Source organism: Python bivittatus, unplaced genomic scaffold, assembly GCF_059951505.1.
Source record: "Python bivittatus isolate LINGU-HERP-01145 unplaced genomic scaffold, Pbiv_v1 ctg000610_np1212, whole genome shotgun sequence".
Classification (NCBI taxonomy): Eukaryota; Metazoa; Chordata; class Lepidosauria; order Squamata; family Pythonidae; genus Python; species Python bivittatus.
In genome coordinates this window covers 6182651-6199011 of record NW_028277088.1, presented here as the reverse complement: position 1 = coordinate 6199011, position 16361 = coordinate 6182651, and the positions used below count along the sequence as shown (strand labels likewise).

At 40.6% G+C, this 16361-nt stretch overlaps 1 protein-coding gene across 9 annotated transcripts in view; it reads left to right on the top strand.

Annotated features, from left to right (window-relative positions):
- XYLB (xylulokinase) overlaps positions 1-16361 on the top strand; it is an 84397-nt gene that overhangs the window by 13218 nt on the left and 54818 nt on the right. For 6 of the 9 annotated variants that reach the window (XM_088150851.1, XM_088150846.1, XM_088150848.1 and 3 more), the window contains 6 exons: positions 1649-1780; positions 3821-3886; positions 6241-6313; positions 14629-14747; positions 15671-15752; positions 16122-16162. In XM_088150851.1, coding sequence (XP_088006977.1) covers positions 1649-1780; positions 3821-3886; positions 6241-6313; positions 14629-14747; positions 15671-15752; positions 16122-16162 — 513 coding nt within the window. The remainder of the gene's footprint in view (positions 1-1648; positions 1781-3820; positions 3887-6240; positions 6314-14628; positions 14748-15670; positions 15753-16121; positions 16163-16361) is intronic. The other 3 variants (XM_007428356.4, XM_088150847.1, XM_088150849.1) reach the window with 1 other exon arrangement.

The following is a 16361-nucleotide window of genomic DNA, read 5'->3' as shown; positions in this document are numbered from 1 at the left end:
TTGATCTAAACAGTTGACCAACTTATCTTCTTAATATGATTAATCAGTTTTGCGGACTTGCATTTCAGACACAGACACGTTTATTCAAAAAAATGAAGTTAATGTTGGGACTAAGAGACGCTGAGTCAAATTTACTCAGTAAATGAGAGAATCACAGGGTGATAGAAGTGAAATGATTCTTAAATACAGAATATTCTCAAAGAATACTTGAGGAAGTGGATCTGCAGTTACTATGGGTTTCGCTTGCAAGGACTCAGGATCAAACCATCTCTGTAGCCCTCACACCTCTTCAGAAGTTCTTCCTGCTGACTTTACTTCTTTGATGGCATTTTAAATTTAAGCCCTCAAAGTACCCCTTTTGGAGCTGGCTTTTAATCGGTGTTGATTTGATTTTTTAAAACATATTTTTGGTTTTAACTTAACTTGATGTTTCTGTTGTAAACCAACGAGAGATTTCGGTAACTGGTAGAATTAAAAAATGTAGTAAATAAAGTAAATGGTTATCAACCAGATAAATGGTTGATTAGGAACGGATAGCAGGAATCTCCCGGTTATCCACAAAATTCATCCATTTAGAATGGCCAGCTGCCCCAACACATAAAGTTTGTGTGCGTTTGGATTTATGAATGAACGTGCGTGACACTGATTTAGAGCCAAACTGGTTTAGTCTAGAGCAGTGTTTCTCAACCTTGGCCACTTTAAGATGTGTGGACTTCAACTCCCAGAATTCCCCAGCCAGCATGGCTGGCTGGGGAATTCTGGGAGTTGAAGTCCACACATCTTAAAGTGGCCAAGGTTGAGAAACACTGCTCTAGAATCTCCTAGTTTTAACAAGTCTTTATTTACTGCAAAAATAAAGTTTTTTTGCAGTTTTTATCACCCAATCCCAAGATTCCAAAGAGAAGCATCCCCAGGATCTGATGCTTTTATTAAAATGGTAATTGCAATGTTGCGATGCAAGCTCTGCCCCTTTCTTATGCGTTTATGACATCACAAGGCATATGCTAGATGGGCAGAGCTTGTGTTGCGGTGGCACCATGCTGCCTTTGCAGTACAGAAGAGGCATCTTACTTGGGTCGCTCAATGCCATTAAAAACACCCCTTACCATCAAAATATACTGTGGCTTCCTAACACAACTTAGGTACCAACAGCTTAATAACATCCCATAACATCATCTTATCACCAAAAGAGATGGGGTAAAGTTCTGGGTATCCCACAACCTTTAGCCTTGCCAGTTTATTACCTAAGTTGTGCAGAACCATGGTTTGGAGGCCTAGCCTTGGCCATCCATGACAATAGCAAGCCATGGTTAAATGGGATGCTTGGACTTTTCTCATTTTCACAGCCCAACTCCAACCTAGTTACTAAATCTTAAGCATCTTCTTCCTCTGCTGATACTGGGAGGATTGTATTGGATATTTGTCTTTTGGAAGCCCAACCTTGCTTCATCTTAGGCAACCTCTGGCAATGTTTTCCTGTGGCTTGAATGCCTCAAACTAGAGAGTAATAAAATGGTGACTGTTTTGCCCCGTTAAAAGTATTTCCTCTGCACCGTAGTTATACCTTCCTGTATGGAAGCAAGACGGACTGATGTTGCTATTTGACTTCATTGGCTGTTCTGCTATTTTTCCCTCCCCTTGTTTCCAGCAGAGTTGTTTTTCTGTCAGCAACAGTCCAGTTTGGATGGATTCCAGCACAAGTGCCCAGTGTAGTTCTCTGGAAAAAAGTGTTGGTGGGGCTCAGAAACTAGCTGACATCACTGGCTCCCGAGCTTATGAGGTGAGAGCTGTTGGAGAAGAAAGTAGAGAAGATGACCAAGAAGTTCTACTGTGAACATTGATTAAGACTTCTTTTCCAGTCTTGCTCCCATAAAGTACATACTTTTGTGGGGAGGACAAAACGGGGTGCAGTGGGGTGGGGTAGGCGTTGAGCTCTGTGAAGGAATCTAAATCTAAATCAGGTCTCACAAATATTTGCAGACTGAGATCCACGCTAAACCTTTGAGTGTTGGACTATGGAGTCGTACTCCCTCAAAACTAGATGGGGCAGGATAAAAACCAACCTCGCTCTAATTTACACTAAAACGCAATTAAAACTAAAAACAAATCTTTTAAATTCCACAATTCCCATTCTATTTAATCATTTCCCTTTCCTCTTATAATAAAAGCTTAAATTTGTTAGAAGCTTGCACGTGTGGTCTGTAGCTTCAGGTTACATAATTTTGATTTAGATAGTAGCTGATGTTCTCCCTAATGGAGGAGCGAAAGTGAGAGGAGGAATAAAATGAATGGGCAACTTTAAGAAAGCAGTTATACTGGCAGAAGTTGGTAGGAAAAAAATTAGTTTGAAGGGACTGTAGCCCTGAAAATCCTCAGTAATGATTTCCAAATCTGAGTAACATTGCAACTAGATTTTAAGTGGACCTTCCAACTCCACGCTAATTAGGACTAAAACTCAAAAGAAAACAGCACTGTTTGCAGATTCCGTAGAAAGGAAGTAAAATAGAAATGTCCTCGTCCTTCAGATCCTCAAACGAGACTTTGTCCTTGTCCTTCAGGTGATGAGATAGCAACTAATTAAAACCACCCAATGACGATAGACTTGAACCTAGTTCTGGCCCATCACTCTAACCCAGTGTTTCTCAACCTTAGGAACTTTAAGAGGTGTGGACTTCAACTCCCAGAATTCCCCAGCCAGCCATGCTGGCTAGGGAATTCTGGGAGTTGAAGTCCACGCATCTTAAAAGTTCCCAAGGTTGAGAAACACTGCTCTAACCACCGCAGTAGGAGTGGGGTGATTCCTAAGGGATCAGGACCTGCAACCTGGCCTCTTAACCTTCTGGAAGATCACAGGAAACTGTCTGGTGGTACAATAAGGAAACTGGAAGAGGCAGGATCGAACTGTTCAGATTTTTTTGGTTAGTTTTTCAGGGTAGGATTAGAGTGGGAATGTGAGTGGGAGGGATCTGGGAGACAAACCACTTCCACCTCCCACAGACTCCCCCCAAGGCCTTCAAAGTGTCCTGCTGAAATTCAGCTGTCTGAGCGTGCTGTGTGGCCTGAGATCTTGGTCTTGTCATGGTATGTGGGAATGACCTTGGGAGACAGGAGGAGGAGATGCAACCTAGACAACGGTCTGATAAAAGAAATCTGAGTTTGAAGGAGGCATGGGGGTGGAGATTTGCAAGACTTGATGTCAGCCTTCTGAGGTAGTCCAGACAAGAAACACCAACCATGAATATTAACACTATCTTTATTGTAAGGTTACAGAATCTGGCAAGTCTGAAAATAACTCCCCTCCTTTACTTTTACTTTCCCGAAAACAAGGGAGGATCCCTTCTGAGATGCTTTCACCACCTCTCCTCCTTTGGGCTCAGATTTCATTTATCAGACTGTTGTTTAGGCTGCAGCTCTTCCTCCTGTCTCCCAAGGTCATTCTCGCATACCGTTACAGGTATCCACACCCTTGTGTTGCTCCCTTTCACCTCTGGTGCGAATGAGTCATTCCTGTGTGTTTTTGAGATCTTGCCTAAATGTCCAGGAATATCAATTTCCATGATCTACTGTTTCTGAAATATATGCTGTTATGAGTAAGACTATTTTCCAGTTTTCTTTTTTAACTCCAGGTGAGTTAAAAATTCACACGTCAATGCATTACCGTCTGTTTTATGCCTATTGCATCTGAGTAGCAACTGCTGTTATGCATTTAATAAATTAAATATCCAGGGTGCAATGTCCTGAACTCATTATGCTGAGTTAATTATTATTGACTCGATTTACAATTTGTGTTCCTAAGTACTGGTTGCCTGTCTTTTCTCAGCGTTTTACAGGAAACCAGATAGCGAAGATTTACAGCCAGAATCCTGAAGTCTATTCACAAACTGAGGTTTGCTAATCTTCTCCTCGTTTATTGGGAATCATAACTAATTTAGGTTTTATTATGGTTTGGAAGGGAAACTTATCACAATACCGGTACAAATTGCATTAGCATAAATATGGTAACAGTTAAAAAATCCTCATTAAACAGAAAAGAGATCTATGGAAGAAGGTTCAGTAAAAGTGGCTGCTGATTCTGCATCATTGTTAATCTCATCCCTAATGTTAGCTATTTTGTTAACTGAGGTCATGCTTTTATGCTAGAAATGCAATTCTAGATGTGATCCCTTCTCCCAGTCAGAATCTAGAGATGGGGACTATTACCAGATGATTTATTTTCCTTTTTTTTTTAAAAAAAAAAGTCCAGTTGTCTCTTGCAATGCAATTCTGAAATGCTCTGCAAACTTCAAAGAAAGTTGGCATCTCTGCATTAGCTTTTGATCTACAGCAGTATTTCTGAACCTTGGCAACTTTAAGATGTCTGGACTTCAACTCCCAGAATTCCCCAGCCAGCATGTGTGCACGGGTGTCCACGGAGGGCCGGGATAGGGGCAAATGACAAAATTTGGTTCGTGAGCCAAATCCACCCCTTTTGTACTTGAGCTGTGATATTGCATGCTAGTATCTAAGGGCAAAGCTTGCATGATTGTTATTTATTTATTATTTAATTTATTCAAATTGTATGGCTGCCCATATCATCAACTGAGATGATATGTGGTTTATTTCAACAAAATATCTGGATTCTGTGGGTGCTGATTAGGAGTAGGGGAATAAATCAGGGTTTATTAAATTGTTTCTTTTTTTTCTTCCTTCATTCCCCTCCATCTTTCCCATGAAGTCGTTGGTACAACCTCTTAGATGTCATTCTTCAGCACAGTCTTTAGCGATTGACTGTCCTTGGAATATGGTGGACTTTATCCATGACGTCTGCAGAAGTCTGCAGCTTTTGTTAGGTGAAAGCTGTGTTGTGGCCTGTCGTCACAAGCTCTGCCCCTTTTGCATACCTGTGTGACATCACAATGTATATACAAAAGGGGCCGGGCTTGTGTCACAAACCTGTTTTCATCTTTCTGACTCCCTTGTGGACGTGGCTGAACTTTACATCCCACAATTTGAAGCCAGCAGAGCTGAAAGCTGGCTGGGGAATTCTGGGAGTTGAAGTCCACATATCTTAAAGTTGCTAAGGTTGAGAAACATGGATCTAGAGGGCACCAAGTTGGAGATGTCTCTGTTCAAGAAACGGATGATGTCTGGGTGGACTCAATATGCTTGATCTCTTGCTTAGTTTTCCTCCTTTTGATCTTACTGCTCTTTGTCTGAAATATTTTTATTAAACACAAGATCTGTACGATAATTTAAGGATTATAAAATTATAATCTCCTTGGGGGCAGGAAGCTATCCTTTGTGTTTCAGTCTTAATAATATATAAATACTGTTATGTTCTAGCTGCTCTCATCATTTTTCAGTTCAGTTCACTCTCCAAGGGAAAAGGAAGAAGGGCCAATTTATTTGGTAAACTTCCTTATTATGGCAGCTGATTATAATCATATATTTAGCACTTGTGTGTGGGTATATATATACACTAACATAAAAAGACACCATATGCATATCCATTCATTCATTCTTTCATTCATTCATACATACGTATATCCCAATGTCCCAAAATATTGGAGTTGGTCTCATATTGGTTGAGTTTGTGCACTGTGGTTGGTTTGCTCTTTCTCATGGGTTTAACCATGTTTTGCAGAGTAAACTACTGGCAGCTGGCCTTGCACAGTACAATGAGTCATCAACCATGGTTTGCAAACCACCATGGCTGACTTTGCCCCAAATCAAACCCCATTATGGCTTAGCACAGTTTGGAAATCCAACTGTAGCATAAGACTCTAGTTGCTTCTGTTCTTAGACATCTATTGTCCAGCTAATAGAAGCTCTTTTTCCCATCTTCCTGCTTCCCATCCTTTTTATTACAGGTACCAAGAATATAACTGACTCCTATCCCTTCCCTGCCAGTATATAATGGTACAGAGAAGATGAACTAATTCTTATCTCCTTCAAAGTTTTGCTTTTCAGTTCTTTGGAAATCCGTGTGTTTGTGTGTGTAAGGGAGAGAGAGGGAGATTTCTGGCAGCTTAGTCTTTGCCAGATTTTGTTACTCTCAAAAAAATCAAAGCAAGATCTTACCACAGTTAAGCACTCTCAAATCCTCTTTCTGAAAACAACATCTTAAGTGCTTGCTTAACCCAGTGGGTGTTTCAAAACACTTCGTTTGAGGCTGCTCTTGATTGTCTATGAAACAGAAATGAATGTTGTATGTTTATTTCCTTGCTTCCTTGTTCCTTTTCTTTTCTTTTCTTCCTCCAGAGAATTTCCTTGGTCAGCAGCTTTGCAGCCTCCCTTTTCCTGGGTGCTTATGCTCCCATAGATTATAGTGATGGTAAGTGACTTGTCTTCTTTTTCTGAGGGGCTCAACCCCACGTACGATATTGACTAGTGGGAGAGAATGGAGACAATAGGATGTCCTCTTCTTGGTGACCTGAAAGAGGCCATTCAAAAATGGTGTTGGTACTTGAAAGATAAAGTCAATCTCTTCAAATTCTCTCTGTGAAGTAGGTCAGATTTATTAGATGAACTGAGTTTGGAAGCCTGGGTTCAAGTCCCACCTTGACTTGGGGTTAGTTCAGACATACAAAATTGGAGAGTTCAGGGTTCCATGTGGCCCCAAACTCTCCTTGAGCATGGTCTTCAGAAAGCTTCAAAGGCTGTCAGATTATATTTTTTTAATGTGACATAAGGGGAAAATGATTAAATTGAGGATTGAACACTAAGTCCATTTAATTTTAATTAATATACATGTTGATCAAATCATTTTTTTCTCCCACTGGACCAACCTTCTTTTTTTGGTTTGAGTCCCTAGCTCTCAATCCAAAATGTGTTAGCTGGAGAGTTCTGGCCAAACTTCCTCTCTCTCAAGCTGTCTGGACTGGCTGCCCCCAACTTTGTGTCTTTCTAGAAGAGTTAATTTTTTAGTCCAAATGCCCCACAAAACAATTATCTTGCTTTATGTACTTTTTAAAAATTAGTATTTGATATTTGCAATAATCAATTTTATCTCCTTTTTTATTTCATTGCATTTCATTTTCTTTCCATGATTTATTTACACCATCTGTACTGCAGTGGGCTTCACGTTAAAATATCAGTCGTATATGGCAATAGTGTTCTCCTTTTCTTGTTCCTTTTGTTCTTCTTGGTGTTGTTCCCCTATTGTGTTGGAAGTGCCCAACTGGAGAACCCTAAATGGTGTTCTAGGGTCTTAAACCCTAAATGAACCCATTCTTCTTGGTTTCAGTTTCTTTTTTACTCTGTAAGAACAGAAGAACATCAGAATAGGCCTGCTAGATCAGTCCAGGGCCCATCCTAATCTAGCACTTGTTTTTCATAGTACCTAGCAGATGTCTCTGCTCACAACCAGAAGATGGAAGCACGCTCCTCTCTTGCTATTCTTTCTCTGCAACTAGTATTTATAGGCATGCTGCCTTCAAACCAGAAGTAACATTGAGACTAATAGCCCTTACTGAATCACTCCAAGAATTCATCCAATCCTCTTTTGAAGCCATCCAAGATAGTGCCCATCATCAAATCTTTGGTAATGACTTCTAAAGCCAAGGACGACACCAATACTGTTTGGCTTACATTTGACGCAAACCAGCTTCCCCTGGTTTTGCTAATTAGCTTCCACTCCTGACCAAGAAGGAATCGTGCATAGCATTTGCATAGGTAATGTGGCTACCCAGGCAGTATTTAACCACAATTAAAGAGGGAATTTCTCGTAGGAAAGAACGCTATAAAAAAATCCAATAAACTTCACCAGACAACCTGTGTCAGAAACCAAAAATCTGGAATGAAGTTTAAGCCATTTCCAGGAGATGCAAATCTCTTCTTATAGAATGTTTTGTACTTCTTTTGATTGATTTTTATTTATTTTTGTGGAAAGAAGTGCCCCAAAGCATTAGGCATATTTCCATTTATTCTGGGTGGATTTTTTTCAAAGCGAGAAACTTGAGACTAATCAACTTAAATGTGTCATTTGATGTATTGTCCTTTCTGAAACAACCACAAGCAACATTCTTCTGGCTGGAGATGTGTTAATTTCCTACTCACGAATCCAAACTATCCGATGAATCCTCAAGGTGACCCAATTTGCCTCTGGCTTTCATTATTCCTTTATTGTTCTATTTGTTAAAAAAAAATAATAACAGGGAAATACTGTAGTCCTTTACTTTGGCAGAATAGGCCCTGATGTGTGGTGAGGTTGTTTGAAAGGACCTTACTTTTCTGATCCACTGGTTGGTGTTGCACAGAAGTTATAAAAGGGACTGACCCTCGGAAGAGGAATGATTTCATTTAAAGGTCTACAAGGAAAGGGTAGAGAAGCCCTCCCAGATCTGGTGCCTTCCAAGTTGTCTGAGAATCTGGCAACTGCATTCTCACACATTGAAAGACGTCTGGTTGATGATGCTTGAGGAGTCTTTCAGTGGTGACCCAGCCAGCCCCAAATCTGCAACCAAGCCACTAGAAAAATGAGGATTGCTAGCTTCAAATTTCTGTCCATTAATGCTAGAGTCCCTCTTGAGCCTGATTCCTGATGAATACCCAGACACGCTTATCTGGCTTCCTTGCTAACAATAAAGAAGTGGTTTCTTAACTGCCTTTTCTAGATTTTTTTTTCAACCTTGTAGACTAGCATGCTCTTGGGTTTCATGGTAGTGTGCCATTCAAGCATTAACAAGATCTGAACCTGCTTAACTTTTGAAGATCAGCTAAGGTTATCTAGGTGTATTAAGTGCATCTCCCTAAGTATATATGGCTGTAACCCTAGCTGTACAATTGCTAGGAAAAGTGCAACTACATTTCTGGGCCTGCTTGAGCAATTAATCAATAGTGCTTGCTGGGAGATAGCGTATCCATCCTATCTGTTTATTGAGTTTCTCTGTTCATCTGCTTATTGAATCCACTTTTCATCTAGACATTGACTCTGATTTGTAGTTGTTGCTGAACCCTGAGCTGGGAGACTTTGCTTTTCTGGTTTTTGTAGCTACACAGGGTGGCTACAAAGAAGGGAAGTGACTGATGACCCCTTGCGTGAAACTTTGGGGCAGTGCTCCATTAGAATGCTAGTTAATGAGTGTTTAACTGAGAAGAATGGATCTTTTCCCCTTTTCTGTTCTTGTCTCTCTCTCTCACACATGCAGACTCACATAGACACAGAGTTCACAGGAGGTTAGAATAAAATGCCGTACACTGGAAATACTTTCTGCCTGATTAAGCTGCTGAACAATGTGTCACGAAAATTAAACAACGGATGATCCTTCTATGGGATGGTTCAGACCTTGTGCTTAAGAAGGTTTTCTTTTTCCTTTGCCATTAGTATTTATTTAATTCCATTTCCAAGCCTAACGTGGCTTGCAATCAAGACTCCTTTCAGCAGCTACCTATAAAGTTCCGGTACTTAGGCCACCAAAACCATTTGAGAAATAACTGTTACTTCAAAGAAGACATGGGTGCAAGGATTCAGTAGCAAGTCATTTGAAGGTGACTAAAAACTTGGTTAGACTAGAAATTCATTTGCCTCTGTTCCTAACAGGTTTTTAATACTAGGCCAAAGTGAGCTTCTCCAGGGAGATATTTGCTGCTGAGGGCCATGGATGCTCATTGTACATCTTCACAGATTTCATCAGATCGGCCAACCACATTTGGTACCAAATCATCCTGACAGGCTTTGAAGACCAAGTCAGATGGTGATATGGCCAATTAATGGGAGATAAAGTAGGAGTGACTGTTCTGCACTTCTGGGTAGCCAGATGCCTTTTAATAACATTTATTGGTTGGAAATGATGCTTCCAGACTCCTTCTGATTGAGGGTTGCACCGCAATCCAGATTCAAGTGGCAGAAAGTGATTTGGGGAATGCTTGGATAATGCACATATAATGTCAAGAGTACCTTAAACCAAATGCATCTTTTTCCAAGATTGCGCAGCAGCTGCAGAAGGCAACCATATGAGCCCAGGGAAAGATGCAGCTGCTTTAATGGGACTGTTTACTCGGCTTGTTGTAGTCTAGTTTTATTATGACTGCTCCTTCCTTGTAATTCTTCAGCTCTTTATTATGATCATGGTGGGAAGTTTCTGCTTTCATATTGCTCTAGTCCTGGGATTTCATTTCCTTCCCATCAAACTTTGCTTGCCTTTTGCTTTGTTTAATAATGAGAAAATTTCTGGCTTCTGTAGATTCGTTACAGATGTGCCGTATTTTCTTTTGTCTCTTCTAATTTAACACGCTGAGATGCCAACTCATTTGGCACTTCTTTCTAGCACTGTTTGTACACTTCCAGTCGACTTTAACCGAGCAAAGTTCCGGGTCGCTTCTTGCCTGTCTTGACAGAATTGAGATTTTAGCCCTAATTAATAAATCCTTTCCTTCAAAATAAAAGCCTAATATAAAAGTGCATTAATAAGAATAATAACAAGTACGTGATGGTGGTTATTTACACAAAGGGTCTACGATAGTTAAAGATATTGTTGTATTATGTGCACTGCTCCAAGTATGCAACATTTTGTAATGGTAGAGATTTTGTCCATTCCTTTTGGGTCTAAATGGTTTTCCAGATCTTTTGGTATGGCACCAAGAGTTGTTGCTGGTATTGTTATTCTTATTATTTGCATTTCATGTCGATCCTCTCAATAATCTTGATGTAATTCTGTAAGACAGATCAATATTTTTCTTTCCCCGTTGCATGGCTGTGAGGTTGAAAGACCTCCACTCCCCCCCACCCCGGGAGGACATATCTCCCACCCTTGCCTGTTACAGATCACCAGCTCACCCTACAGGTCTACCATGCATTTAAAACTGCCAACAGTGTCATCTTTTACATATCTACTACAAAGCAAGGACCACCGAGTTCAGTGAGGCTTTTCCTAGGGTAACAGGAATAGATTGTAGTGTAACTATTAGATTCATTTAAAGAAAAAAATCCCTACTATGTAGATTGCTGGAGTGTAACGATGTGTAAAACAAGACGCAATTTATTAAACATGATCAATTTTGTTCCATGCAAATCAAATGCATTTAATTAATTAGATCTTTCCTAATTTGTCCCATGCTTCTACAGAAGAAATCTACAGCCATGCTGTCAGTGGCTAATGGATTCATTCATTTCTCTCCCCTCCGTTCCCTGTTCGTCGGAAAACCACATTATCATTGCTTTTAGGTACTGAGGAATGATGTAATAGATGAAAACAACCTCTTAACTCATGCATACTTTATGTGTAAGGTGTTATTAAGTCTGCACAAAACCAGCACATTAGGACCGCTGCATTTTGAAGATTTAGTTTTGGCCAGGCTTGAAAATATAATTATCCTGGGTTTTATATCCCTGGGCTCAGCTCTTGAAGATGTACGCTTAGAAAGAAAGAATGCTTGTGATTTGTGGGAAGACTTTTCTCCTTCCTTTTCCCTTCTCTCTCTTCCCAAAACAGCTGCTTGTTGAACCTTGGTTTTCAGGAGAGTAAAATTCACATGATAATGGGCTTATAACTGTTTGAAAGAATGCAGGAATCTCTGCAGTTTATTTATGAAGACGATTGTGCAGTTCCCTCAGCCTTCTAGGTCTCCTAGCAATCCTGTCTCTTATTCTTCCTCCTCCTATAGCTGCCTGCATGGTCCCTTCACCTGATGAAGTGGACATGATCCACCAAAGCTTATGTTGTAACAAAATGAAATTGGTTAGTCTATAATGTGCCACGATACTTCTTTTCTTTTTACTCTTACACCTAGCACACTTAAAGTTAGGGGATAAAATAACTTCACAGGAAGGTCCAGGATATTCCCAGATTGTATTCAGTTTGGAAGATGCTTCTGAGCTTTACCAGCTTTTAAAGGAAAACAAAAAAGAGTTGGCCATCTACTTAATCGCTTGGCTATGTGTTATCCCTTGTATCCTCTTGCCAGGCAGCATACATTAAGCAGAAAATGCTATCCACGTTTCTAAAACAGCCTGATTGACATTGGCTGGTTATTAGGCTTTTTCAGTGCTTCAGATTTGTTCTCCAAAAAGTGCTTTTGAGTGGACAGGAGTATGAACATGGTACTCACCTGCACCACTTTAAATCAGCCTTTTCTTCAGGGGCGGGGGAGCATCTTTCAGCTGCACTAGATAGTTGATGTGTAATCCCAGGAAAAGACCATTCTTTAAAGCCGGTGTTTTTCAACCTGGAGGACTTTAAGATGTGTGGACTTCAGCTCCCAGAATTCCCCACCCAATGGAATTCTGGGAGTAGAAGTCCACTCATCTTAACCAAGGTTGAGGAACACTGTTTTAAACGATTGCAGGCAGGTGCTGGGTTCTCTCTCCTGTAACATCTGAAGTGGGTCTTTTTTGGAGATTAAACTTGAAGAGTTGCACAGGCCTACTGGTTAGGGCAAAAGGAGGTGACATGGTCATCTCTTGTTGCTGTGGGCCTCTTGGAAAGATGAGTCCAGGCTATTTGTCCTTGTAGAAAGAAGGACATGGTGATCACAAGAATGAGGGCTCCCAATCTATGTGCTTGTCATCTTCATGATGTTGTGTTAAACATAAGGGATCCGTTCTTAGATTTATACCCACTTCTGTTCTGCTTTCTACGCCTCTAACCATCTGATATCATCCTACAGTCATTAATAGTGCTGTTTCTTGGTCTTTGTGCCTGTAAGGTTCATTCAATCCAGATCCTTTCAGGTGTCCCATTGCTTGCAAAGAACGCTGTCCCTGTGTCCAGAATCACTCCATTCTTCCCTTCTCTTCCTGTTGCCTTTTGCATTACACAGACAATGAAAGTTTTAAAACTCGATTCGGTGTTGGGCGTATTTCAGCCCCTTATTAGGGGATGCATTTTAAGGGATGCTTCATTTAAATGGGGAAATGCAGTGCCCTGTACATAGAGGAGAAGATAAGATCTGTAAAATAACTCCCACCTGGCCTGGAAAGTGTTCATAATCCTCATTTTTGGATTGAGCAAGTGCCTGTGGCAAGTTGCCCGCCTGCTAATTGCTTTCTGGCCTGTGGCAAGAGAACCAGTTCAGCCTCATGCCAGTTGGCAGTTCACTTCAGTGTCTCCTTCCTCCAGCAGTAACTGGAGAACTGGCAGGATCCCAGAAGAAGAGCAGATTTAAGGCTTCTCTATTCAAGGGAGATGGAGAACAGGGAGTGGGTAGAAATAAGACTCTGGGAATTGTAGCTGGGACTAGCTTTTCTTCTTTCTGCTTTTTGGACATCAGAGCAAACAGCAACGCCTACCAGGAAAGATTTGCCCATCTCTCTAGGAGATGAAGGAAGAAGAGAGCTTGCTTGAAGCTGAGAAATGAGGAGAAAAAGAGAAGAGAATAAATATTTGGGCTTTCACCGCTTTAAAAAGGAAAAAAGGAGAGAGATGGCAGGAGAGAAAGTAGAAAAACAAGACAATGTATTTTTTTCTCTCTTGTACAAAGGAAGCTTCCAAGGATGCTGGTGGCCTTTCCTTGTCTAAGTTCCATAATCTAGTCCAGTGTTCCCCAACCTGGAACCCTTCAGATTCACTGGGACTGTAACTGTTGATTGGAGAATCTGGAATTATGCAAATCTGGAAGGCTTATGATTAGAGAGGACTGAGCTAAAGTTCTGTCTCATGCTGCTGAGATTTTGGTAATTATGGCTAGATGATCAGCGTCCTTCTGTCTTTTGTTGTGAAATGTCTTCTCAAATGCGTGTCCATGTGTGTCTCTGTTCTAGGGACCTCCTTGGACTAGAGTCTCAGAGAGATTGCTTCTGTTTCAAAGCTGTGGGACTTCACAAAAACTCTAGCACAGCTGAGGCCACTTAAAGTTTAGTCAGAAGGATATCTTCCAACATTTTCTGCAACTACATCCTAAGACTTCCTTGATCCCCAGTTCTCCTCTTTCACAGCTTGGATCACAAACCTAAAAGTGGCAGTAGATCTAGAGAAAGCCCAAATTTGGAGTAGAAAAATGTGCTTGGTTGCCAGGAAGATATTTTTGTTAGGTGTTTCAGTGGGCAACCTCAGGTAAAGGAAGAAGATCCAACTATGAATGTTGATCCAGTAGATGAGTAGAAGAGCTCCTAGCCTCTATCTCGTTTACCCAATAGATAGCTATGAGGCTGTGAATTGCCTTTTGTTTGCTTTGATCATTCGGGCCAACCTTTGGTATGCGTTCATTCACTCCCCTTGGTGAAATCTGTATTCTGCAAGGCAAGGCCTTCTTCGTAAATGCATCCCTACTTCGAAATACCTACATAAGAAAAATCCATAACTTCTCTCACCTTGTTTGGCCACTGAGTGGCAATTTAATGTTGCCACTTGAAAACAGAATATGTTGCTTGCTCTGATTTTGATAACTCTTGTCTGGCTCCAGATACTTTTTTTGGAAGGGCCGTTAGCCTGTTTGGTTTACCTGATAGTTAAGTTTTCTGTTCTCAGGTCTGTCTTACTCTGCAAACTTCATATGCCCAGTATGTGTCTGATAATAATAAATGATACACCAATAATAGCAATAAACAAATGAGGAACAGTCTTGTGTAATGGTAGTTGCATAGAGTTTAGATTTTAGGATAACATTTTTTTCATCCTTCTTCCTTCTTTTCATTCCTGTCGGCCTATATACAATCTTTAGATTACGTTCTGGGGGGCTCTGTCAGAAAAGAATTCTGTTTTCTTCCTGCAGGATCTGGCATGAACTTATTGCAGATCCAGGAAAAAGTTTGGAATCCAGCCTGCCTTGATGCTTGTGCACCCCAGTTAGGAAAAAAACTGGGCCAACCTGTGCCCTCCAGCAAAATACTGGTATGTGTAACTGTGGAACAAATAAGGTGAGTTTAACAGTGGGAGAAATCAGAATTAAAATCTGTGTGTCCTGCATGTATTTGGACTGTCAGTGGGAACATCTGTGCTATAGAGTCATTGTTGTTGCTCCTTCGAGTCAGTGTTGACTCCTGGCGACTGCCTGGACTAGTCTCTGCAGTTTTCTTGGCACACTTTCAGAAGTGGCTTGCCATTGTCTTCTTCCTAGGGCCGAGAGAGAGAGATTGGCCCAAGGTCATCCAGCTGGCTTCATGCCTAAGGCAGGACAAGAACTCACCATCTCCCGGTTTCTATCCTGGTGCCTTCTCCACTGCACCAGACTGACTCTCGCTATAGATTTAAACTGGCTTAAATTGTCATTGTTTCTCTTAAAAAGTTCAGGCTTTTTAAAAATCATCTGATTCGCAGACATCTTTAGGAGAAACAGTGGTATTTTAAACCATTTCTTATTTGTAGTGTTGATAGACCCTTGCTTGGAATCTTGTCTGTCCATCCATCCATCTGTCCATCCATCCACCTCCCTTTGCTTAATGAGAATGCTGTTTTATAATGACCAGATGAAAGAGCTTCTGTTGTCATCATTAGGATGGTTGAGTATTATTTTGGAAATTGATGGTTCCAAGATTGTTTGATGCAGTGGTTGCTTTGAGTTTGGCTCTAAAAGCAAACCAGGTTAAGAAAACTGCCTGGTTCCCTTCAATAAGCAAATAGATACAAATAGTTCATCTTTTGCAAATTCAACCTGGTACTTCATCTTGATTTTCCTCCAAGGGATTTGGGCAATTGTAATTTGGTAAGGGAAGGTCTCAACATGCTTTGGAGGGGAAGCCTAAAAACGCACTGTTCTGAAACCAAGAGTCAGATCATTTGTTTTTAAAAGTAATTGTTAAATTTCACTCTTTTAGGGTTTAATTTCACCATATTACACTGAACGCTTTGGATTTAATCCTGCCTGCAAAATAGTTGCATTTACTGGGGACAATCCAGGTAAGAAGGTTTAAAATTCTGAGCCTCTCTTTCAGGGCAAGGATCTTCTTTTCGTTCAGTTTAATCTCATGAAGGCAAGTGAAATGTCTGTATAATTATTCTGTAGGAATACTTTTCTCTAGGAATAATTTCTTCAACCCTGTGTTAAAACATACTTTTCCTGGAGAAACCTTAGTGTTTTCAAAATCAAGTGCAGCCATTCAAAGAAAGAAAGATCTACTTAAGTCCTGCTATAACCATTAGAAACTCAGTTGATAATTGGTATCTTCAGTCTCGCTGGTATCAGTGAGAATTCAGTGTGGGTAATTTTTTGTTTGTATGCATTGCGTAACCTTTACTTTAACTGAACTTCCTTATTTGCATTTTCAGCATCTCTGGCTGGAATGAGACTTGCGAAAGGAGACATTGCGGTAAGTGTCACCATCTTCATTAACTAACATTCATACTGTTAATCGGATTAGGAATCCTTAAGACCTATGCCATCGTGACTTTACAGATCACCCCCGTGTTATGTACTCTATTCAGATCCCATTGATTTTGGTGGAATTGATGCAGGCCTGTTCCTAAAGCTTTCCCTTGTGATTAGTGGCATCTAGAGCAGTTAAATTT